The sequence below is a fragment of the Sitophilus oryzae genome, unplaced genomic scaffold (assembly GCF_002938485.1).
Source record: "Sitophilus oryzae breed Bouriz unplaced genomic scaffold, Soryzae_2.0 scaffold_172_pilon_pilon, whole genome shotgun sequence".
NCBI classification, from domain to species: Eukaryota; Metazoa; Arthropoda; class Insecta; order Coleoptera; family Curculionidae; genus Sitophilus; species Sitophilus oryzae.
This window is the reverse complement of record NW_022146424.1, coordinates 9,557,535-9,584,943: the sequence shown is the minus strand read 5'-3', so window position 1 is coordinate 9,584,943 and position 27,409 is coordinate 9,557,535. Positions and strand designations below refer to the sequence as shown.

At 31.3% G+C, this 27,409-nt stretch overlaps 1 protein-coding gene across 1 annotated transcript in view; it reads left to right on the top strand.

The window, feature by feature from the left end:
- The first annotated feature begins 2,603 nt into the window (after window positions 1–2,603).
- Window positions 2,604–27,409, top strand: part of LOC115881579 (glycine-rich cell wall structural protein) — a 35,211-nt gene continuing 10,405 nt past the window's right edge. The window contains exons 1-5 of the mRNA XM_030899122.1: window positions 2,604–2,734; window positions 16,792–16,936; window positions 17,228–17,356; window positions 19,140–19,339; window positions 19,814–19,993. Coding sequence (XP_030754982.1) covers window positions 2,702–2,734; window positions 16,792–16,936; window positions 17,228–17,356; window positions 19,140–19,339; window positions 19,814–19,993 — 687 coding nt within the window. The 5' untranslated portion in view covers window positions 2,604–2,701. The remainder of the gene's footprint in view (window positions 2,735–16,791; window positions 16,937–17,227; window positions 17,357–19,139; window positions 19,340–19,813; window positions 19,994–27,409) is intronic.

The following is a 27,409-nucleotide window of genomic DNA, read 5'->3' as shown; positions in this document are numbered from 1 at the left end:
TCTAATAATATTGTCTAATAATATTAATCGTAGTTCTTATAAATATATCAACTTCTACAAACAAGTTTCTAATGCTCTACATGTTTGAAAGGGTTTATTTAATTACCACCCTCCGTATTTATTTATTTCTTTATTTACCTCGCTGGCCATTATACTGCTCTACCATTTTCAATCCATCTTCTGGGGAAATAATTTGATTGTTTATATTATACTAGCGTGTACCAGCGACTTCGTTCGCGTCGAATTAATCATTTGTAATGGTGATGATAAAGCAAAGCAAGAATTTCCATTAACATACAAACTGGATAACATTTTCTCACATTTATGTCAGCATGAGAAAAAACAATATGGCGATAGTATTATATAACTTGGTAATATTTGAGGGGTAGTTTCATCTCGTTGGAATTTGACTTTCGAAAAATCCGTTTGCAAAAAATAAGCTTTTTACGTCAAGCAGTTTAAGCAGAATCGTGGTTAAGAAATTACCCAACTTTTTGGAACACCCTGTATGATTTTTTAAAAAATTTCAAATATGTAAAAAAAAACAAATAAATTATGCTTGTCCAAGCGTTTTTCCGAAAGATTAACCGTTTTTTAAACAACAAATATTGTAATATTTGAGGGGCGTTTTTACCCTCTTGGAATTTGAGATTCGAGAAACCCCTCCTTATCAAACCTCTACACCCCACAGTCAATCCGTTTGCCAAAAATCAGTTTTAAACGTCAAGCAGTTTAAGCAGAATCGTGATTACTCAATGGTCATATTTTATGAAACACCCTGTATAAATTAATAAAAAATCTTAAAATATGTAAAACAACAAAATGAAATATACGTGTTTAAGAGTTTTTCCGAAAAACTCACCGGTTTTTAAATAAAATATATTTTAATATTTAAGGGATAGTTTGACCCCTTTAGAATTCGAGTTTCGAAAAATACCTTCATATCGAACCTCTACACCCTAAAGTCAATCTGTTTTCCAAAAATCAGCTTTTTACGTCAAGCGCTTTAAGCAGAATCGTGGTTAAGAAATTACCCAACTTTTTGGAACACCCTGTATGATTTTTTGAAAAATTTCAAAATATGTAAAAAAACCAAATAAATTATGCTTGTCCAAGCGTTTTCCCGAAAGACTAACAGTTTTTTAAATAACAAATATTGTAATATTTGAGGGGCGTTTTCTCCCACTTGGAATTTGCGATTCGAGAAACCCCTCCTTATAGAACCTCTACACCCCACAGTCAATCAGTTTGCCAAAAATCAGTTTTAGACGTCAAGCAGTTTAAGCAGAATCGTGATTACTCAATGGTTATATTTTATGAAACACTCTGTATAAATTAATAAAAAATCTTAAAATATGTAAAATAACAAAATAAAATATACGTGTTTAAGAGTTTTTTCGAAAAACTCACCGGTTTTTAAATAAAAAATATTTTAATATATGAGGGATAGTTTCACCCCCTTAGAATTCGAGTTTCAAAAAATCCCTTCTTATCGAACCTCTACACCCTAAAGTCAATCTGTTTTCCAAAAATCAGCTTTTTACGTCAAGCGCTTTAAACGGGATTGTGATTAATCAATGACCAGATTTTTCGAAACACCCTGTATGCATTTTTAAAAAATCTTAAAATATGTAAAAAAACAAAATAAAATATACGTGTTTAAGCGTTTTTTCGGAAACTAGACCGTTTTTTAAATAAAAAATACTGTAATATTTGAGGGGTGGTTTCACCCTCTTGGAACTGAAATTTCGAAAAATCCCTTCTTATCGAACCTCTACACCCTAGAATCAACCTGTATGCCAAAATTGAGCTTCTTAGTGGTTTGAGCAGGATCGTGATTAATCAGTATGTCAGTCACTTAAGGATTTTATATATTAGTATAGATTATCTTTATATTATTTATTTTATATTATTTTTTATTTTATTCTATTTGATTTTCCGTATTGAATGTTTTATCTCGTGATTGTTTGTGTCATTGTTAAGTTTTAAAACTCATCAATATTGTAACAATGAATAGATTAAATATTAAAAAAAACAGAGCCGGACTTGAAGTTAGTTTAAATAAATTGTGTTTAAATGACCGAAACAAAAAAATATTAAGTGTGGCATATCATTGTACTCAGGAGACCGAATTCTTTCAAAATCTGATATAAAAAATTCAGGTCCATATCTGAGTGTACATAATAAGGTACCGTCTTTTCCAAGCTCAACATTTTTCGTTAGACACTACTTGGTTATAGACTTCTCCTGTACATACACGATGGGTACCGTGTTATCTAAGCCTAAAACAGAACCTCACACATAAATTACCCATAACAAATTCCCATTATTAGCCATCGACAAACACATACGAAAAAAATACCTTTAGACCGATAGATCAGATAATAGTAAAAGTAAGGATTTTCGAGTGAAGGTACCGAGATGCGTGGTTTCTGGTACCGCACGCCGGGTACAGACAGCGTCTATCGGCGGGGATTCGCTACTATTTAAGAACACGGGCGCATCTTCTTCTCATCGTTTGACCGTTGTTGGTGTCATCGTCGCCATGAAACCTTTTCTGGTACGTAACAACCCTTATCGTCACCGAAACTGAATTTAAGTGAATGCTCGTGGTTTGGTGCTTGATTTCTGACAGAACAAAGCTCGTGTTAGACGGATAACAAACAAAAATAAAAAAAGATAATTTGCATATTATAGTAATATGTTAAACCTACAGTGTATTAGAAAAAAACTTGTAAGTACTGTCTATAGTTTTGTGGCCAAGTTTCTAATTACCTAAATTTACTTATTAGAAATTCTACTAAAATTTATAATTATTTACTCCACGTAGAACAGATAAATAAACTGTTGATGTATTATATGATACGCTCTAAATAATATATATAATATTACTATAAAGTAGTTTTAAAAAGTATCGTTACTATTATCCTTACGAAAAATGGTATTAATCATTCATAGAATCAATTTGTATACCCAGAACAGATAAATTATCTGTTCTGAAAAATATTATCTGTTCTAAATATCAAATATTCTATTTCAATCTCAATAGTTTTGGAGACATCATTTATTTTATTTGGAAAATTATTTATAGAACAGATAAAATTATCTGTTCAATACCAGAAATGATGGAAATTTATCATTGTTCTAGTGACAATTCTAAATTCTGATTTAAAAAATAGTTATCTCTCTATACTAAAGAATTAAAATCTGTTCTGTAATAGTGTAAAATTTTACTATATTCTTAAATTTATAGTTGTTATATACAGTGTGTCCCCGGTTTATGTTTAAAAAATATTATTCTTGACATTTTGAGCAAACTGCATTTTTCATAAAAAAATTGCTTGTTCTAAAATGGTTAATCCCGCTTATACTTTTCTAAAATTATATATCGTTTTTGAGAAAATATTAAAAACATAAAAATATACTAGAATTTGTTATCAATAACAATATAACAATCTATCAAACAATGAAATCAAAATTATATTACCATAGAAACGCCTTTTGATTTCTCGGATATTTTTATTTATTTAGGACGTTTTATTTTCTTTAAAATGGTACGGAAATTTGGAAAAGTAAAATAACGGGATTAAAACCATTTTAGAACAAGCAAAATTTTTTATAAAAAGAACTGAGATCTTTCATATCATTCTTTCGTATTTTTCGGTTCTCTCATATATCTTTCCTATAATATTTTTTTATGATAATTTTTTGTACAAGAGTAGCTTTTTGAGTACAATGTGTAAGGCTAAAGTGTTTTATTGAAAATAGTTACACTGCAGTAAACAAATAACAAATACGTTGGATACAAAATTTCTATTAATATTTTTATTAAGGAAATATAGGTCGAAAAATAATAAAATGGTCAAAATAAGACTGCAGGTTGTTGTTGTGGATAATTAATTTATTCAATTCAATTATCATTTATTACTTATTGTTATTTCTTCAAATTTTTATAAAAACATACAGGGTGAGTTGAATAAGTGCAAATATTTTTAGGGGTAGTATAATTCGACCCCAGAAACACGATTAAGAGGTTTTTGTCGCGTTGAAAATTTGGAACTTTTTGAAAAAAATTTTGGAAATATTTGTAGTTAAAAAACATAATTTCTTGATAATATGGCAACATAGAGAGTAGATTAAATTTACGAGAAAAAAAAGCAGAAAAGATCCAGCGGTTCTCAAAATTTAAGCAAACAATATTTTTTTTTAAATTTTGAAAGTAACATAATTCGGTTATTTTGGACTTATTTTAAAAACGGTAAAGAGAAAATATTACTACTTTTATCGAGATCTACCAGCCCTAAAAATATTTGCACTTATTTAAGACTCGCCCTGTATAGGAACAGATAATATTGTCAGAATGCCAGAACAGACAATTTATTTGATCTGAGCAGGTATTTTACTTCTGTTCAAGATATAAATAAAAATCTCGGAGCAAAATAATGGACAGTACTTCCATAAATTTTTATTTAACGCCATAAGAATTTTATTATTCTCTATATTAATAATCTGTTTTAGTTATGTTTTCAATTTAAGTGTAAATATTGTAATATCAAGGATTTTTTTAACTGGGTATTTCTAATGCATCAAAAAATGAAGATCGATGTAAAATTATATGGGAAATGTCATCGATCGTCATTTCGAATTTCGAAGCCAACTGGACGCTGTTTTTTTTTCGATCATACGGTATTAAACAACATGACGTCACAATATACCATAGCATACAATTTGTGTACGTATCGTAATAGAGAGATTATAGTTGGAGAGCCGGGTGCAAAAACATGCGAGAGTTTTCTGAAGGCTCCAAAGATATTTAAACTCTGTTAGGTTGAGTTTAAATATCTTTGGAAGGCTCATATTTTCAAAATCAATTGCATTTTAGTGTCTCAAAATATTTTATTTTTTTTTTGGATTTGTGACTATCTATTATTGATATTTAAATATAAATATTATGAGAAAGATATATTTTAAAACATGTAGTTACATGCATAAAGCAGTTTTTACATTAATTATTTTGTTTTGTGTGAAAATATCGATATATATTGAGTTAAAGACCTGTCTATACGCGCGCTGTTACCTGTGCTGTCACTATTCTCACTTCCATCAGCTGCTGACGGGGTTCCATTATCGACGAATTCGATGAATTCACTATTACCTCGCAAAGTTTCAGTCTTCAGAAATCACTCTGAGTGACAATTTTTTTTTGACAACCCGTTTAAGGTCGGGCTGACGCTTTGTGTCCCCATGCTGCTCTGTCTGACTGTTATTTTTTTGTTTTTCATTGCATTCAAATGTTATCTACAAATTTTCAGCCTTCAGAAAACAGTCTGAAGTTGTTAATTAGAATTACACCTTTCCGCGCTTCTCAGGCGCCAGGTGTTCCGGAACTGGAACTGCTGACTGTACCTTTGCATTTTAACACTAAAATGCATTCGATGTTGAAAATCTGAGCCTTCAGAAAACTCTTGCATGTTTTTGCACCCAGCTCTTGGACTATTAGCAATAAACGATGGCAAGTACCGACATAAAGTAAAGTAAAAGTGATTTTCACATAAAGCACATTTCCCTGAGCACGCCGTTTATGGCACCGATTTAACGATAAAAGAAAACAAACCCACATTAGCGTGTTTGCTTGAAGCATCACCACATCGGCGTTACATAATCTTCTATTTAATTTGGTCTGATGCCACTTGTGGATTTCCCTTAAACTGTTAGCACCAATTAACAAGGATGTAATAAATCGAAAGTTAAAAGGTCTATTTTGGAGTTATTTGCTTTAGAAATATGAGGTTGATTGTTAGAATTATTCTGCCTAAATATTGGCGAATGACTATAATTTCTTCTTTGTCTTGTTAAGTCGTTTTAAGTTGTAAAAGAATCGATTTGTTTGTTTTTAAATCAATAAAATTTGATATACAGGGTGAGTCTTAAATAAGTGCAAATATTTTCAGGGCTGGTAGATCTCGATAAAAGAAACATGTTTTCTCTTTACCATTTTTCAAATAGGTCCAAAATAACCGAGTTATTTAAGTTTGAAAATTAAAAAATGACTTTTTTTGGAAAAATTTTGAGAGCCACCGGATTTTTTCTGTATTTGTATCCTTTTTAGTGCCGTAACCAAGATGTCTTTGGCCGTAACCATAGAGTAAAGCTGTAACTATGATAATATCAGAGATTAAGAAATTATACCGTGGGAAAATTGGTGAACGGGCAGTCCTAAAAAGTTTTCGAAAAATGTACAGGGTTATTTAAAAGAAAATTCACGATTTTCAGTATTTTTTTTGCAAAAAAACCATAGGCGTGTTCCTGGGATCGAAATATACTACCCCTGAAAATATTTTGCAATTTTTTTATTACTTATGTATTTCTTCTTTTCTACTAAATAAAGTCCTTTATTATTATTATTATTATTATTATTTAAGACTCACCCTGTATTTCTAGTTCTGCTTACAAAATTTTCTTCATCTTTGCAAAATTCTATCTCAAGCAGTCAAAATTGTCTTCTTTTGTTATAAATAAGGTGATACGAGTATCAACAAAACAACAAAGTCGGGTTTGATTAAAATTAATTAAAAGGTAATTATTACTCTATTAAATAATTCTTTAAAAGCTGCTAAAATATATTTATTAAATAGTAGTAGCCCAAATTTCTTGAAGCGTTATCAGCTAGGCGTTATCAGAACGCGGGACATAGGAAATCCCATGTTAATTTTGGAAAGGTCAAATATTATCTCCCTAGATAGTTTTATGCAAAAATTCTATTAGACTTTTTTGAAGAGGCGTTAAAATTGTAGTGTTGTCTAGAATTTCGTTTTATTTGGAATAGGCGTCTAAAATTCGTCCAACCTTCAAATTATATAAAATTATAATACGGCCCAGAGAAGTCTACAATTAAAATACTAGCAAAAATATGATTTTGTCGGTGTCAAATTCGATGTCACATTTTGTTTACAAAAATTTGTGTGGTTCTGAAAGAGTGGTTAATATTTTTCTGAATTGGAATGATCATTTACAAAAGAATTAGTTGAACTGAGAATAGTATTCGCGGTCTATCACTTGTTTGCTGTTCAATACTAGATTACTCTCGGGCCTTGCTCATACCACATACATCCACAATAACATAAGAAATAATCGAAGTATTTGTAACAAAGCAACTTTATTAAACAACTAAACTATTTAATAAAATGTTCACAATCCCTCATTCACAGTCAAACAATACCCGAAATGATTGTAAAATTCACGCCTCGCAATAAAAAGCTGTTAAGGGGAGAATCTTTAGCATTCCACCGATATATCGTTTTCAGTTCATCTAAATTTCTGTATCTAATATGCCCGTCAAGACGGGTTTTGAGTGTGCTCTACAGGAAGAAGTCATTCGGCGAAAGATCCTCTTGTCTTTTCCTACTGTATCTCCAAAAGACGGGAGTCAATATTTTTCTTCTCTTCAACACGAAGAAGAATATTCAAGTCTTTGTTGTATTTCTTCCTGTTTATTATTTTTGTCTTCACACTTGTATGTGCTTAAAACAATATGTAAATTTGACAACGACAAAATCACACTTTTGCTGGTATTTTAATTGTAGCTTTCTCTGGGCCGTATTATAAATTTTACTAATTTGAAGGCAGATTTTTGCAAATAACTTTTAAATGCCAAGTCTAAATAAAACGAAATTCTAGACAAAAATACAACTTTAACGCCTCTCCAAGAAAGTCTAGAACAACTTTTGCATAACATTTTGTGGGGATATAACATTTGATCTTTTCAAAATTTCCATGGGATTTCCTATGTCCCGCCTTCCGATGGATCACACGGCATAAATCTACAAAGAAAAAATGTGTTTAAAGTGAAGTACAAAATAAAAAAAGCGATAGCCCACAATGAACTCGCCACAAGAGTATACAGGGTGCTACAAATTCGAGGTACGAGCATTGGTATCTCGGAAATCAAAAAAGTTTTTAAAAATTACAAGGATTGCTGAGTTTTTTGGAAAAAACGGATTTTTTGAAAACTAATTTTATTTTTTCCTGTCGTTACTTTTAAGGAAATCAAAAAACTAATTGCACATTCTCATAGCCACTTTATTAAGGCTATCTGGTAGTATGTTTAGATTTTCAAATTAGCTGATATTTTGTGAGATACGGAGGCCAACTTATTTTTTTTTAATAACGGACCTGTATTTTTTATTTCAGATTTTGAAAGAATTCAGTCTTCTGAGTACAATGCCATACTTTATACTTTCTTTTTGTTTTGGGTACCTTAACACCAACAAAAGTATTTAATTATTATTTAAAAAAATTTCAAATCCGACTCTGTTTTTTAAATGATTTAATCTGATTACATTCATCGCAATAATATTGATCAGTGATAATTAACATTGAATAAGGAAAATTGAGCCAACTGAAATATGAAAATAAATAATATCCAGATCAGCAATTTAAAAATATTATTTTTAACTTTTCTTATTGTGAATTTGAAATTCTCAGTGTACGATCTAATAATTTGCATAATATTAATCGTAGTTATTATGAATAAAGTAACTTCTACAAACTAGTTAGTTAGTAACTGCCGAGATGTGTTGATTTCTCACTTTTTTGTAAAATTTGGACCTGTCGAATTACTTGACGTCATCAGACGGTCCAAGTACCTCGCTGGTTATTTATACTGCTCTACCATTCCCATTCCATCTTCCGGGGAAATTATTTGATTGTTAATATTACATTTTATTTATATTATTTTTTATTATTTTATTGCATTTCATTTTCCGTATTCAACCCACATCACTATTAAGTTTGAAAGCTTATCAATATTGTAACGATGAATATATTAAATATTAAAAAAAAACAGAGCCGGACTTGAAATTATGTAGTTTAAATAATTGTGTGCAAATTTCCAAAACAAAAAAAATATTAAGTGTGGCATATCATTGTACTCAGGAGAGCGAGTTCTTTCAAAATCTGATATAAAAAATGCAGGTCCGTATTAAAAAAAATTAAGTTGGCCTCTGTATCTCACAAATTTTCAGCTGATTTGAAAATCTAAAAATACTGTCAGATAGTCCTAATAAAGTGGCTATGAGAATGTGCAATTAGTTTTTTGATTTTCTAAAAAGTATCGACAGGAAAAAATAAAATTGATTTTCAAAAATATCCGTTTTTTTCAAAAAACTCAGCAATCCTTGAAATTTTTAAAACTTTTTTGATGGCATCTTGGTAAACATCTCAAAGCGCAACTTTGCCCCAATTTAACCATGTTCGTATCTATTACGGTTACCGAGTTACCAATGCTCGTACCTCGAATTTGTAGCACCCTGTATACATTATTTTTAATGTATTTCCATAGATTTAGGAAGAACAGATATCACATTTTACATTTTAACCCGATCAAACAATCGAAGGTTGACTACGTACTGTAAAAACCAACTGAGATAGAGAAGGCGACATTGCCACATCTCAAATTTGCGCCTATCTACTTAGTTTGATTTGCAGAAAAGGTGACTTTAAAACCTTCACCGGATATCAATAAATCTCAATTTTGTAATTAAATTAATAGTTTATTTTTAAAGAAGCATGCGTAATAATATGTTATTAACCAGAGGATATATGCGTTACTATTAAAGGACATGTTTACTGTTTAATGTGCTGAAACGTCTAGAACTATTGGCAACGTCGCTGCTAATCTTCCAGAATGAAATGAGCCGTCCGTCCCACCACCCCTCGCGACGGCCCTTGGTCCGTTATAGCGTACTACGTTTATCTTACGGTATGTTTGAAGTCGGAATCAAGTTCGAAGTGAACTTTTCAGTGTTTTTCAGTAGTTTTTGCTTTTGTTTAACGTACTTTTGAATCTGGGAATTTTCAATATGGTACGACAGTGTCAAATGTGTGGAAAAATAAGCTCAAATTACCCGAATTTGTCTTTTCACAGGTAGGTATTGTTTCCGCCGCGCCATAATCGCCGTACATAAGCGTCTCACAAGGGAGCCTCTCACAATTAAAATAATTTTTAATTATATTTGTTGAATTTTGAGCTATTTAAACAAGAACGTAGTAGCCGGTAATTATAATTCGTCTCAATTACTACTTAACTGTTGTAGATCATAACAAATTTGAATATAAACGTTGCATTTGAAACTTTATTATAAGCCAGAAAGTGACATTTTTTTTCTTAAAATTGCGTCATATTTTGGTCATTATATACGATATTCTAAAGGAATTTTGCTCAACAAATAAACAAAGGTGTTTACTCGCCCTTTTTACATTTTATTGCATTATTATATCTGCCCCTTCGGCCTCGTTTAAATTTTTACCACCGTACAAATACTTCTTCCTAGAGTTATTTGTACGGTGTGTTTATCTTTTTTAGAATGGGACCAACTGTAAACAATTCTTAGGCTACTAGTTTTATACATACCTATATACAGAGTGACCCAGGCCTCCAAAAAAGCTTTTTACCTATTACGTTTTTGGTTTGTAATTTTTATTTTAATTTTTTACATAAGATGGGGGCCATTGTAACGCACATTTTCAAAATATTTTTGTCAACATACAGGGTGATTCTCGGGGTGATTCAAACCGCAATATATATGCTTAATACAGTTCATGAAGATTGGGACATTTAACTAAAATTTGATTGTCTGATGAAGCTACCTTTAAAAGTAATGGATTTGTAAATAAACGTAATATTCATTATTAAGCGACAGAAATCCCATACTGTAGCACACAGATTTGATACTTTTAGTGATAAATGCCTTCTATTGAGAGACTAAAAGGTAATTGTCTCGTATCAGAGCCATCATAATACAAGAAGAAGACCGAAAGAGTCAAATATTGTCTTATATTTTCAAAAAAACACAATTTTCTCATTAAATATTTATTTTGGGTATAGGAAGTTATTAATAATACAAGATTAAACATCTATTACACAGTACTTTACAGGAAGCTATCGATTGCGAACTAACTAAATCGTTACTAGTTACTAATTTTAAAAAGTTCTTTTTAAGATCAAAAAAGGTAAAACTAAAACCTAAATTATCATTTGAGATTAAATGGGAAGTTCTAAATAATGTTGCCTATTTTAAACAAGAAAAAATTATTTATAAGTTTTATAACATCTCTAATTAAATTTGGACGAAAATAATATTTCTGTTTGCTGTAGGTAATTTCTCAGGAAAATACGTAAATAAAAATGACTTTTAAGTCAAAAAAGTCAAAAGGACAAGTTAGTCCAAAAAGGACTGTCCTTTTCAAAAAAGGACAGGTGGCAACCCTAGGTATTTCTGGAATGGAAATTTAATGGCAAATCTACAACTTTAGTTTGAAAATATGTTCCGGCCACCTATGTTTACAAAAATGTCTAAAATGTGCTTTACCATTGCCTCCATATTCTGGAAAAAAAATTGAAAGAAAAGTCACCAACCACAAATCTAATATAGAACTGTTTCGGAAGCCTGAGTCACCCTGTGAATATTCAAAAGTAACTGAAAGTTTATATAGAATTAACTGAAAGTTTAAATTGAAAATGGACGTTGGAGCGATTTTCGAAAACTACCTACTAATGTTTCAACATAAGTATATGTGGGATATTAATTATATTATTATATTAGACCTTATAATAAAACTCACCTGACGAAAAAGTGTTAATGTAGTATATTAATATGGAGTAAACATTTTACTAATTACTTTACTTTTACTTTACTAATTAAATTCGTTCCAAAAAACGATACGCCACTGGCCATTAGAACAATCCAAATGAGCCTAGTTGCCGGGGTCGGAAATTTTAGACTTCTCTGTCTCTTCTGTCCTTGTTTGACACATTGGAATGTTTCATACACTACCAACGAGTATTTATGAATGAGATGTTCGGTCTATATTTATAATGTCTTTGTGTATTTCTTATAACACTTTAATTTATGTTATGCAAAAACCATTTTTAATGATATTTTTTCAAATATTTATTTTGAATCAAATTGTTAATCTATTATTACAAATTGTTTTAAACATATAGGTTGTAAAAGTCCTAATGCAGTATACTAATTATTTACTTAGCAAGTAAGTGCACATTAATATATTAACAAACAGCGATAAATATATAACAAAGCCCATATTTAGAAATCCGCACCTATATAATAAACAGCGCCGTTTAGTAACTCGACCTGACGAAGTTTCGCATGACTGATGCGAACGGGGGAATTTAAGACAAATTGTTCTTCATCTCTCGAATAATAACGTTTTTATTATTTGAGATGTTACGAAAATCACAGTTCCCACGATTTCTCGTTGCCAAGAGATCCAATGAGATTTTGCTCACATTCTATTAATCTTCTCTTGACTGCTTAATTTATTTTTTTAAACTACATATTGTATTTAAATTGCTCCCCTTTTTTCTTAATTTTGTTGTTATTATTTACGTAATAAGAAGTTACTACTTTCTTGACATATACAGGATGTCTCAACATTTCGTAGACAGACCACCACTATGTTTTTCTGAATCAAAAGAAGTTAATTAGACACAATTTATCAGCATATATAAGTTCTTTTGTCCGTTAGAGGATATCAAGAAAAAAAAATAAACCAATCCATTTTAATAACCAGTATACTTTGATTTGAAAGAAATTGGTATGTCTGTATTTTGTTAGGAACTTTTGACTTCACAAAAATCCAGATAGCTTCCACTCCTATATAAATTCTACTAGAAACTTCATCGACAACTGATATTTTTTTCGTTAAAATAGTCTCCTTCTAGTAATTACTATAACAGGCGATAATAATATATTTGGGGAAAATGTTGAAGGTTATTGGTCACTCTACTGGGTGCGTCTGAAAATCCCCCTATAACTTTAAGGCTCATTAGCATATTTCGAAAAAGCATTTTTTACGAATAATTTAGTACCACACACTTGGTATTTCGGGTCAAATTGTTGTTGTGAACTGCATGTTACAATTTCAAATAAACCATATTATGCAAAAATGTCAAAAGTTGACATATGATATGTCATTCTATTCACAGTGTCATTTTTTCTCGAAGATAGTCATTTTTTCATTTTTTCGTCGAATAAAGTAGAAATATACCGAGGGTGCCATTTGAAAATCAAAAGTTGTAGTCGTTTCCGGTAAAACAGGAAGTGACCGAAAACAATTGAATACGTCAATCAATACTAATTTATGTCATATGCTAACATACCAAATCTCGTTTTTTTAACTGAAAAAATAAAAAAGTTATAGGGGTGAGCCACTTTTGAGACGCACCCGGTATATAATAAATCTTTGAAAATATGTTGCATACATTTTAAATTAATTAACATCAGAGTTTATTTTTATTGTTGCTGTTTAACGGATGAAATAAAAACACTTTTGTATAGGGATAACCCAAAAATTCATGTACGTCATTTTTCGGGTTTTAAAATTAAATTTAATCTCCATAGATATTTATTTGTCTTTTTTTTCTATTGTTCTTTTTTTAGTATTTTATTTTTTTTTGTCACAAAGGATTAGACATGATTTAGCACAGTTCTTTATTTACAATTTACAAGTTAAAGCTCTAGTGTTTTTGCTTTATTTTCTGTCACATTATAAAGAATAATACTTGTTTATTATTCTGTAGTTAAATCAAATTGTAAATAATAATACAACCATCCAAAAGATCGAATTTAAAATAATCTGTTATAATTTGCCCTCTCCTTAAGAGGGAAGTTATTGTTTTCAAAAAAAAAGAAGAAACTAGATCTGAAAGGAATCAATATAAGACAGAAAACTAAAATAAAAATCAAATAAAATAGGATTGTCAAAACAAACGAAATACTAGGTTTACTATACATATATGATTCCTGCTTATCAAGGGGTTTTACAATTTATACCTCCTGGCATCTATCGTTGTCATAAAAAATTGTGTATTTAGAGTTATACAGTTTATTTCTTTTGCACTTGCTGATGAGCTTGAGAATTACAAATATTCTAATATAATAAATCTTTAAAAGATAGTTTATTTTGGTCCTATGTAAAACCAACAATACAAAAAATCAAATTTAAAATAATTTATTACAAAACCAACGGTTTGATTATATTTTGCTTGTATACGTTCGGTCAAAACATATCAGTGTATATTATTACTTTTTAAATTGTCATTATGTATATATTTTGACAAAAAATTTTAACATTTGGTATTTTCAAATCAAAGCACCTTTGGAATTAAACCGCAATTCTACTCCAAGCCTGGCTCATTTTGGAATTAATTTGTCTTAATAGTAATAATAATATACATAAGCCACAGCTAGCTAGGGCGGGGCAACTCCCCAAGTAGCCCCACCGTAAATACGCCCATGCTCCGTATATTAAAGAATACAATAGTAACCCAATTAATATAACTACTTCCTGAAAGTATTAGTAATGCCTCACATAATTGTATGTTTATTGTTTAAGCTTATATAAGGTGTTAACTTGTCAACAAAATTACTTGTCCTATATATTGTATAGAAAAATTAAGAAACATTGAATTTCAATTTGCTCAAACATTTCCTGAAAATATCAGTAATGTACATCCTGCATATTTAAGCTTTTATAACCTGTTAATGTGTCAAAAGAAATTACTTATGCTAATAATTTTGATAGATGAAAGAGAGAAGAAAACGTTTAATTTTCATCTCTAATATTAAACGATCGAAAATAGAAAGTTTCGTCATATCGAACAATGAAGTCTCCTCTTTATGTGCTTCTCTAACTGTCGCGCTTACTTTGTTCAAGTAATACTAATTGGCCATTCAAGTGGTGAAAATAGAAATCTAATACGTGATTCTCTGTCTACGTGTGTATTCTTCAGTCAAATTTACGAGTAATGCACGAAAACGTACATATTTTTTATAAACTTAAATCACTTTCTTTTCTATGACAAAACGGAACGGGCTAGCTAGGAAGCCAGTATAGGTACTCTTGTCGTGACCTCCTCGTGCTTTTACTCGTGACCTATTGACTGTCAAGCGCACGAAAAACAGGTACCGAACAGTAACAGGTAGCAAGTAGACTTGATGCATGGTGCATGTATACCTATAGATCATGTCAGACTGCAATCGAAATATCATTGCAATTATTATGAAACATAAATGCATATATTTGAAAATATAATATAAGACTAGAATAGCGTTAACATAATGCCGTTAATACTATTTTATTAGAATAGCAGAAAGGTAGACATCAGAAACTATAGACCAATAAGCCTATTACCAGTAACAATCAGGATATTCACAAAAATAATAAACAGAAAAACAAAACACATTAGATCTTACACAACCATGGGAGCAAGCAGACTTTAAAAGAATACGAACTTCCACTAGGCATAGCGTTTAAACTTCGAGAAGGCTTTCGACTCGATATATACTAAGGCGATAATAGAAGCCCAAACGAAACAAGGAAATAGACATGCCTTATACATATTATAGAAACTCTTGACAATATACAGGGGGTTTCAAAAAACATGGCCATCTCTCTTTGGGAGATTCCTCACGTAAAAATAACATTTATGTTTCATATCAATATAGGTCCCATTCTACTTTGTTTCGTAGCTACAGGGTGTTAGTCTTAATATTTTTTCGATTTATTATAATTTTCTGCAGATAAAAATAAGTAAAAAAGTTCATATAAATGTATGTCCTAAAATGCTTAGTTTCGGAGATACAGGGTGTAGAAGTTTCATTTTTATTTCGATTTTTTTCAAATAATTTCTGAAGTAACATCAATATTTGGATGAAATTTGGTGTCTAGGAGTTTTTTGACATGAGAAATTTGATTTTGATGTCAAAATAGCTCCTATTTGTAGAGGGCGCCACCTACATGTATTTTAACTGTTTGAAGAGTAATAACTTTTCGTCCGTACCTGTATAAAACTACTGACTGAAAAAATATACATTTCCATGACTTTCCACGTAAAAAATGTCTCTTGGTAAAAATCGCTACGAGCAACCGTTCTCAAGATATTTAAAATTGAAATAGTCAATACATGTCTTTATTGACAAAAAATAAGCACACGTTGAGTATAGTTATTTGACGGAAATAATAAATTTTTAATTTTTTAAATTAATCATAAAATTTTTTGCAAAAAATTGATGATTTAACAGTTTCTGTTGAACTTTTGGCACAAAAATTGTCAAATTTATGATTTCAGTCTAATAACTATTTAGTCAACATATTGAATTTATGTCAATGATAACAGGTATTGATAATTTTGATTCCAAATATCTCGAGAACCATTACTCGTAACGATTTTTACCAAGAGACCTTTTTTATGTAAAAAAAGTGGTAAATGTATATTTTTTTACTCAGTAGTTTTATACAGGAACGGACTAAAAGTTATTACTCTTCAAACCAGTTAAAAATATGTAGGTCACGTCCTCTACAAGTCGCGCCCTCTACGAGTCCTATTGACATCAAAATCAAATTTCTCATGTCAAAAAACTCCCAGGCACCAATTTTCATCCAAATATTAAAGTTACTTGAGAAATTATTTGGAAAAAATTGAAATAAAAATGAAACTTCTACACCCTGTATCTCCAAAACTAAATATTTTAGGATATACATTTATGTAAACTTTTTTACTTATTTTTATCTGCAGAATATACTGCCGAAGTTTCCGAAATACAATTCGGACCACCCTGTATATATTTATAAATAGATGCCATATCTGGAATATCCATACATTCATCGCTAAAGATATTATTATTGTTAGATATAAAAGCGCTTCTTTAAATTTACGTTTTTTTCAATGATTTTCAACTCTTTTAACATACGTATCTTCTTTGTTTACAGCTGCTCTCAGCTCTAATTGCGCTTGCCAGCGCACGTCCTGAAGCTGGTTACAGCTACAGCCCCCCTAGCACTTCGTACGGAACGCCATCAGGAGGTGGTGGAGGTGGATTCTCTAGTTCGGGAGGTGGATACTCCGGTGGAGGTGGTGGTAAGTCATTGTTACACTATAATTGATTATTATAATAACAACACACCAACGTATAGTAGAGTAGACCATATTGAGAAAATCTAAACAAAAATATAATTTGATAAATATAATAAGCGTTGAATGTTAGATACTTTGATTAATATTAATCACCAACTGAGCGTCTGTGGGGGCCATTAAATAAAGTTTGTGTAAGATATTGGAAATGTTTTAATTCATTTATTATGTTCTTTCAATGAAAGTAGGTTTCTATATATATATATATATATTGTACCGTTGAAATTGTTTTAGGTGGATTTGGCGGAGGCGGAGGCGGAGGTGGAGGATTTGGTGGAGGTTTCGGAGGTGGCGCCGGAGGCGGATTTGGCGGAGGCGCTGGAGGTGGATTCGGCGGAGGAGCAGGAGGTGGATTCGGAGGAGGTAAGTATTTTCTTAACAAAAAAAACTTCCATAATATAGTTTTATTCTCTGTATATTTTATTGCGCTGTAGCTTCTCTGTTATGTTAAATACTTTAAACACAATTTTGCAAATTTATGTTCAGATATATAGTTGAAACCAAACTAAGGTCTTGGTCTTGATCTTGGTTTTGAACTTGCCTCAAGAGTCTTGCCAATCTTGCTTGTTTTTAATAATTTTTATTAGAGGTACTTTCGACATAGAAAAAAAACTTGAAATGAATAGCATTCGACTTGCAAGACCAACACGATGATCGAAAAAAACGGCGTCAGCGATAGTTATGGAATGAAAATCGCTGTCTTTTTATATGTAAAATTATATATCATCTTGTAAATAGTAGTGATGAGCGAGACTGGTCTTTGTCTTGCAGTCTTGATCTTGGACTAGAAGACCAAACCCAAGACCAGCGTTAGACCTGCAAGACCAAGACCAAGACCGACAGGTGCAAAATTGCACAACAATTGCAATGCAAACATTTACGCAAAACCAAGACAGGGCATGCAAGACTCTTGCGTTCTTGCATTTTCCTATACATTTTTTATTTACTCGCATTTTTCTTTATTTTAGAACGAGCAATTTTTCTTATAAAGTATCTATTTGTCTCAAAATGTTAATAATAAAAAAGTTTTTCCTTTTTTAAAAACGATCCGGGGACATACTCTATATCGTACGATCAATAGATCAATATTAAAAAAAACATGGGCATATGAAGATAGTAATCTAAAAACTTTTAATATCTAATATATATTCTTTTAATACGTAATTACCAATAAACTCAGTTATGTGTAATAACATGTTAAAAAAGGTAAAACGCACGTTTAAGTAAAATAATTCGAGTGTTAACACAGAACTCAACTCTAAAGTATACACATAGGATGGTTCGACATTACACTGACAACGCGGCATTTAAAAACAGCAGTATAAACTATAAATACAGTATAAATCATAAATACACAAGATGATTCATTATTAGATTGAAAAATTTCAAGAAGTGATACATAAACTGGATTTTTTCAAATTACCGTTTAAAAATATTCACGCATATATGCGAAACTACATATTATATTATAAATTGTCGTTGTAGTGTCGTTGAACAAATACTTACTATTCAGAAACAGACATTTTCAGAAAAACATTGTTTCTTTCTTTAAAGTTTTATTAAATTAACTACATTAAGTTACTTGAAAAAACATTTTTGTAAAGATTTTCTACGTAGAAATTACCTTTAGTAAAAATGTAAACAAAAGTACAAGACCTGCAAGAGTCTTTGACCAAGACCAAGGTGAGTCTTGATCTTTGGCCAAACCAAACCAAGCCAAGTGGACACCGTTTTCTTTCGATCATACAGTACTTTGAACACAATTGTGCAAATTTGTCTTCTTCTTCTTCTTGTAGGGCCATTACTGTCCTGTTAATTCTGTCAATTGCCTTATTGTGACTTTAATATCCAGCTGCTATACCTACCTTTTTAGAATCCTACCAACCAGTCTTGTTGTTACTGATTTTTGTGTTTTGCTCTATGTGGCAATTCAATCTGGACTCATCCTTTCTACGTGATCTCTCCAACAGGCACCTTGGTCTTACCTATTTGACAATGTCCTGCACTCCCAACTCTCTTAGTTAAATTTGTATATAAATAGTCAGAAGACATTTATCTCCTTAGATCATAATGGCATGTCGGCCTAGCCGCTTTCGCTTCTAAATTGATTTTTAATTTCTTGTAAATTAAATATTTCTGATTCTAGGCGCTGGAGGTGGTTTCGGAGGCGGCGGAGGTGGAGGCGGCGGATTCGGAGGCGGATTCGGAGCCGGTGGCGGCGGTGGTACCACCATTCAGAAGCATATTTACGTTCACGTACCCCCACCAGAACCAGAAGACTTCAGACCACCCAAGACCATTCCTGTAGCCCAGGCCCAGAAGCACTACAAAATCATCTTCATTAAGGTAACTATTTATTTTTTATTACAAATTTTAGTTAATCACAATGACGACTCAAAAATAGACCAGAATGAGAACTGACGACTCAAATATAGCACTTTTCAAAATATTTATAATTTTTTCAATTGCATTTTTATAAAACAATTTGTAGAAGTTCATACTTCCTGATAAAGAAATAGATCTGCAAATTTACTAGTTGAAAAATTTGCCTTTTAAGAATTCTTTTTAAGAATCTAGTAAGAATCTTTATTAGAAAATAACATTTATATATATGTATATACTTTTAGAAATATTAAGATAATAATCAGAGACTGTTCACAACCAGCTTACCGATTTACACTCATTTTAATGTACATACCGGCTGGTACTGAAAAAGCTGTGATAATATTAAATACGAAAAAGAAAAAGTAAAAACCAGATATTAAAAAGTTTTATATATCACTGTTCAGTAGTATAATTAAGACGATTTGTAATCTTTAGGCACCAAGTGCACCAACACCAACTGCTCCAGTCATCCCAGTGCAACCACAGAACGAAGAAAAGACCTTGGTCTACGTTTTGGTGAAGAGGCCAGAAGAAGCACCAGAAATCAACATCCCAACCCCAGCTCCCACTCAACCAAGCAAACCAGAAGTTTACTTCATCAGATACAAGACCCAGGTAAGCAATTCTCGTTTAAAATGCCAAGTAATTACACTTCGCTAATAATAAAATAATTAGACTTTTAATGTCTGAAATGAATTAGAATCAGACAATTCAAGACAACTACTTTACAACCAATATATCTATCTGAGAATTAGACGTTTATACCGTATGATCGAATAAAAACCGTGTCAGCGATGGCTATGAAATGATGATCGATGACATTTCCCATATAATTTTACATATAAAATGACAGCGATCTTTTATTCGATCATACGGTATTATTATTATTAGACAACAAATATACAAGTTCATACCAAATAAACTTTTAATCACGTGATTAAGCTTGACCGGCACCAGTGTTGCCCACTTTTATATATTTTCTTTTAATCAAAATATTTTAGAAAACAAAAATAAATTAATTATAAATATATAAACAGTTATTATTTACATCAACAAAACTCACTTTCTTAACAGCACTTAAGGGACAGAAAGGGCCATTACTACCGCTTTCCCGTTCAAAATATTCTAATAAAGTTGCGATGAGTTTTTTACGGCTAATAAGCTATCTTGTACCACTTCGCACGAAAAGAGTTTCTAAAAAGAACAATGTTCGACTGCAAGGTCTGCCATTAAACATTTTTAAGCTTAAAGTATCACAACACTATTTATTTAAACAAAAACTCGTACTACAAAACTAAAGTTTCAAATCAAATGACAATGTCAGGAAATAAATAAATAAATGCGGCAACTTGGCATTTTTTACAGCAGAGCTACCACCTGAATCCCCAGCGCGAAATTTAAATTCCACTTAGTCAGCACGGCGCCGAATATGTCCATGGTTGGCAAGAGTGAATTTAAAAATCGCGCCCTCGATTACGTAACTAAAAGTTTAATTGATATGAAATATATATTATCTTCGTTTATTATTTTATTAAAAAAGGAATACATAGAAAAATAAGTGATTCTATTTCAAAATACTCTTACTATACTTATGAATATAAAGAGATACTTACGTTAGGTTTAATATCAGTTTCTTCTTGAAACCTCTGGTCGATTTCGATATACTTTTAAAGAATTGTATATATTTATTACCAATTTTAAATGTTTTAAACACTATTTGTTACACGTAAAATACTATTTTTAGCTTTAAAAAATATTTTTTTAATTTATTGCTTTTTTAACACAGTATTGCTTTTTTTCTTGCACAGTCTTTAATTCACCTGAAGATTTAAACACTTACTTTGTTAATGTGGCTAAAAATTTAGTGAACACCATAACTCTTTCTGATGATTCACTTTCATATCTCCCCAAAGCAAATGAGAATTTACACATTTTCTTCTTCATGCCCGTAGATGCCGTTTCTTCTTCACGCCCGTAGATGAGCTCCGTAGTACAATTAATAGTATTAAAAACAAATCCTCATCTGGGACTGATGGGCTTACTCTCAAAATGTTCTCTAAACTTCCTGAATGCACATTAAACCATCTTACTACTTTAATTAACGAGTCATTCCAAAAAGGAGTTTTTCCAAACTGCCTTAAGACAGCAATAATTATTCCTCTGTATAAAGGAGGTGATAAAGATGAAGCTTTAAAGAACTATCGCCCAATTGCACTCCTGACCACATTATCTAAGATCATTGAAAGATTGGTTAAAAAAAGGTTTCTATCTTTTCTCCTTAAATATAAAATACTTACTACCCATCAATTTGGATTGGAAGTAACAGTTGCACAAATGATGCCATGTTCGACCTTTTTAATAATGTATACTCTAGCCTGAATAACCATCACTCTACAGCTACAATTTTCTGTGATTTCTCTAAGGCTTTCGATTGTGTAAATCATAATATCTTAATTAACAAATTGCAATACTATGGTTTCAGGGGAGTGCCGCTCTAATGGCTTAAGTCATATCTTGGCAACAGAAGGCAGCTTGTGAGGACTGCTTGTGAGGACATCTACGTTCTATGTCTTCTTGTAAGCCTATAGAATGTGGTGTCTCTCAGGGTTCAGTACCTGGCCCTATTTTGTTTTTGGTGTTTATCAACGACATTGCAAATCTAGACATTAGCGGTAAAATCTGCCTCTTTGCGGACGATACTAGTTTCACTTGGAGCGGCCCAGATGTTGCGGCACTATATGATACTATATCCAGTGACTTACGCACTATTAAGTCTTGGTGCGATTTTAATCTCTTATGCTTCAACCAATCAAAAACTAAAGCTTTGTCATATAAAAGTACTATACAACCTTTTGTACTTAATAACACCACTATTGACTGATATCGTGGACTCTGTGAAGTTCTTAGGACTTGTAGACAACTCGTTAAAATGGGACTTTCACATCGAAGCTCTATCAAAAGAAACTAAGCGCTGCCTGTTTTGCGCTAAGATCAGTTTCTAAGGAACTTAACTTCTCAACCTCTAGAATAGCCTATTATGCCCTTTTTGAGTCACATCTTCGTTATACCCTTCCATTCAGGGGGTACTTGCTGCGCAACAAAATTTGATCGTGTTTTCAGACTTCAAAAAGAGCAGTTCGATATTTATTGGGACTGAACAGTAGAACTCACTGCCAGAATTTCTTTAAAAATTTGAAAATACTGACTCTTCCTTCTTTATTCATTTTTGAATCCGTTTGCTTAATCCGCAAGCACATATCTGCTATTCCCGAAAGGCCATCTCATAACTATCCACTTAGGTATGCAGAGCACGATCTTTATCTGCCAACCCCGAGCTTAGAACTAGTTAAAGGTTCAATACTGTACAATGCCAAAAAATGTACAATCATTTGCCTTTGAATATCAAGACGCTTTCATTCTTTCCCGCATTTCGCAAAGCTCTAAAATCATACTTACTGGAGAGAGATGGTTAATTATGAACAATTTTGAATTTTAAAATTTTGATCATCTCACACACTGGTCAAGGGTCAAGTATTTAATATTTTATAACTCTAAAATCATATCTATTTACTGTGTACTGTTCTAAAATTGTCCATGTATATTCTTTTGTAATTTCAAAGACTTAAATTTTTTTTGAATTGTATTATTTGAATTGTGTTTTTGTTGTTTGTATTTTTTGTGATTTTGTTGTTTGTGAGTGCTTTGTCGATCAAGCTGTTTTGGATTTTTGTACAATAAAGCGTTGTTTGTTTGTTTTGTTTGTTAACATTTCAAACTACGCTTTTTCAAACATGTCTTGCAAATCCTACAATTTAATAGCTGTTAGTAAGAAGTTTCAGTTATCACTTGCTCTCCACAGAGTGTCTCAAAAATACAATTCCTTACTTTTTTTCCGTTCCTGTATATGATAGAAAAAGGAATCGTTTAAAAATGATCATAAGTCGTATGTATCTGTGAAGAATTAAGCTACAATTTTTTTTTTAAATAAGATGTCGAAATCGCTTAGATGATTATATTTATACCTATACCAATCCAATCAAACAAAATTATTGGTAGGTGGATTATATGTATATATTTATAACCAATGCAATTTCCGCAAGATTATAATCAAACAATTTTCGATTATTTGAATAGAACCAAGGAAAATTTTAAATAGATTTGGTTATTTCACTTTTTACTATCGAATGATTCAATTCATGAATTTCTCTTTTCACCAAATTGGTCAAGATGTTCGTGCAGCCATTAGCTTCCTTATTATGTTACGCGTACATCTTCATTTTTGTCCTTTTTGACGCTGTATCAGCCTTACAGAGAATGCAGAATACCCGTTGATGATCGCTTTTGCCATAAACAGATACTAGCTTGCATATACGGATGTATTTTGCATCGGGTAAATTGAAATAATCGATTAAACAACTCTTACTTTATTCTAAATACGCATAAGAATTTACTTTTGGTTTTTCTTTATTGGTGAAATACTTAAAAGAAAGTGTTTGAAATATTTGTTTATATCTTATGATGACACAAAATATACAGAGGAATGTTTGCATTCTGTTTGTTAGAGCTTAAATACCTGACGGTCTGTGTTTTAATATTTTTGGCTTAAATACCTATTTGTTTATCTACATAAAAAGTTGTTTTTTTTTAATTTTATTTTTTTGAACGGATTTCACTTACCGAGTTCACTTGTCCCGCTTTGCTTGTCCAGAATTTCCAACAAATTGTATCGAAATTTTTATTGGGCAGTACTAATTATTTTCTAGTTTGATCAAATTGACTTCGACTTCGATTTTTCATCCAGAGACTGTTAAAGCAAATATATAATATGTAATGATCTAATGTACAAAAGTAAAGAGGTGAAGTAAAGATTTCAGTTAACGTCTCCTTTTTGCTGCTAGGGCTAAGCTGGACGGGGCCTACTTTAAGCGGAATCCGAATCGCGGTCCTCGCTCGCGTGCCATATCATGGTCAGTGGCCTACCGACTTAGGAAGTGTCTAAATTAACTCTTACTCACGAGATATCCGATCTCATCCGGCCTCGAATGAACCGGCGTGAATGAGCAGTGTGTATCAATAGATTTTACACTTTTCCCTTTGTCAACAGCACGATACAGAGTTTCGAACCGGTCACCTTTCCATCCACCAGTATCGCCGTACGTCGCTTAACTTCGGTGTTCTAATGGGAACCGGTGTTTCGACGTAGCTAGGCCGGTGCCTTGTCTAATGTATACAGGGTGCTACAAATTCGATGTAGCTATCTCGGAAACCGTAATAGATACGAAGATGGTTAAATTAGGGCAAAGTCGCTTAGGCTGTTCACCAAGATACCACCAAAAAATCTTAAAAATTTCAAGATTGCTGAGTTTTTGGAAAAAACGGTTTTTTTGAATATCCATTTTTTTTCCTGTCGTTACGTTTTAGAAAATCAAGAAACTAATTGCACATTTTCATAGCTACTGATAGTATTTTTAGATTTTCAAATTAGCTGCTAATTTGTGAGATACAGAGGCCAACTCAATTTTTTTAAATACGGACCTGCATTTTTATTTCAGATTCTGAAAGAACTCAGTCTTCTGAGTACAATGATATGCCACACTTTACATGTTTTTCTGTTTTGGGTACCTTAACAACAACAAAACTATTTAATTGTTATTTAAAATAATTTCAAGTCCGACTCTGTTTTTTTTTTGATCTCATTATATTCATCGCAACAATTTTGGTCAGCGCTAATTAACATTGAATAAGGAAAATCGAGCCAATTGGAAGATTCAAATAAATTATATCCAGGTCAGCAATTTAAAGATATTATTTTTTTAACTTTTTTATTGTGAATTTGAAATCTCAGTGTGCGATCTAATAATATGCGTAATATTAATCATAGTTATCATAAGTAAATCAACTTCTACAAACTAGTTTCTAATGTTCTACATGTTCGAAAGGGTTACCAGTTACCATCCTCCCTATTGCACAAATGTATTTTTCGTTCAATTTTATTTATAGCTCTTTGAACTTTCTTCTTATACTTCAGAATGCATTTTGTACTCTTTATTGGAAATGTTGAGATGTATTGATTTCACTTTTACAAATGACGTTAAGTAATATATTCATTTGTATATTATTTTTTTATTATTTTATTGCATTTTATTTTCCATATTTAATGTTATACCCCACATAATTTTAAGTTTGAAAGCTTATTAATATTGTAATGATGAATAGATTAAGATAATAGTTTGGTTTGGTTTGGTTTGGTAAAATCTGCCTCTTTGCGGACGATACTAGTTTCACTTGGAGCGGCCCAGATGTTGCGGCACTATATGATACTATATCCAGTGACTTACGCACTATTAAGTCTTGGTGCGATTTTAATCTCTTATGCTTCAACCAATCAAAAACTAAAGCTTTGTCATATAAAAAGTACTATACAACCTTTTGTACTTAATAACACCACTATTGACTGATATCGTGGACTCTGTGAAGTTCTTAGGACTTGTAGACAACTCGTTAAAATGGGACTTTCACATCGAAGCTCTATCAAAGAAACTAAGCGCTGCCTGTTTTGCGCTAAGATCAGTTTCTAAGGAACTTAACTTCTCAACCTCTAGAATAGCCTATTATGCCCTTTATTTCATTTGTATATTATTTTTTATTATTTTATTGCATTTTATTTTCCATATTTAATGTTATACCCCACATAATTTTAAGTTTGAAAGCTTATTAATATTGTAATGATGAATAGATTAAGATAATAGTTAAGATAATAATTAGAAAAAAATAAGATGGCCTCTGTATCTCACAAATTATCAGCTAATTTGAAAATCTAAAAATACTGTCAGATAGCCCTTATAAAGTGGCTATGAGAATGCGCAATTAGTTTTTTGATTTTTTTAAAAGTAACGACAGGAAAAAATAAAATTCATTTTCAAAAAATCCGTTTTTTCCAAATAACTTAGCAATTCTTGAAATTATTAAAACTTTTTTGATGGCATCTTGGTGAACATCCCAAGGTGCAACTTTGCCCCAATTTAACCATCTTCGCATCTATTACGGTTACTGAGATACCAGTGCTCGTACCTCGAATTTGTAGCACCCTGTATAATGTATAAACAACTGTATGTATCATTCAATGTAAGAAAAAAGAGTAAGTTCATTTTGATTATCTGTATTAGCTCTCTACTCAAAAATATGTCCATATCAAGTAAATCAAATTTTGTTTTTCGAGAATCTCGCATCCTGTGAGAAATGATCTAAAATATACAGGATATGTTAACGATTTTAGAAAATATCATCCGAGACATAAATTTGGTGCACTAAATAAAAAGAAATAAACGTCACAGATACATTTGTTTCTATATTTTTAAATTTTTATCACACGAAATTTGCATAGAAAATGCTTAGACGACAATTATTACCTATATGACACACAGCGAACTCAGTGTCATCGATGCTCACTGGTCGAATATTCAACCGCTTACGTTAACTATTAAATAAATAAATAAATAAATAAATAAATGCCTTTATTGTCAATTTTTTTTTCAATTTGTAGACAAAGGTAAACTAACAAACAAAGTAAAAAAACAAGGTACACAAACAAACAAACAAAAGATAATACAAAACATTATACAAATAATATTGTCAGTCTTATTGTTAAAATAAACATTTATAAATGTTTATAATGTCAAAGAACAAAAAAATAAAAATAATATTCCAAAATATTTAGCTATAGTTTATAGTAAAATATCAATGACCTCTAAATAAATTAATTTCGATGTCATTAGTAAATATAGTAATAGCAAACATTAGACCAGTGTTTACAAGATCAAATTTGATTTTCAAAATATAATTCATTTACGGCGTAGAAAGCCTTGTCTAGTAAATAAGAGTTCAATGCTTTGCGAAATAAAAAAAATGATGTTATGGATTTGATTTCAAATGGCAGGTGATTGTGCATTTTTTTCGAGTTGTATAATATTGAACTTTTAACTAACTCTGAGCGTGGGGTAGGTAGATAAAGATCTTGCTCCGCGTTCCTGA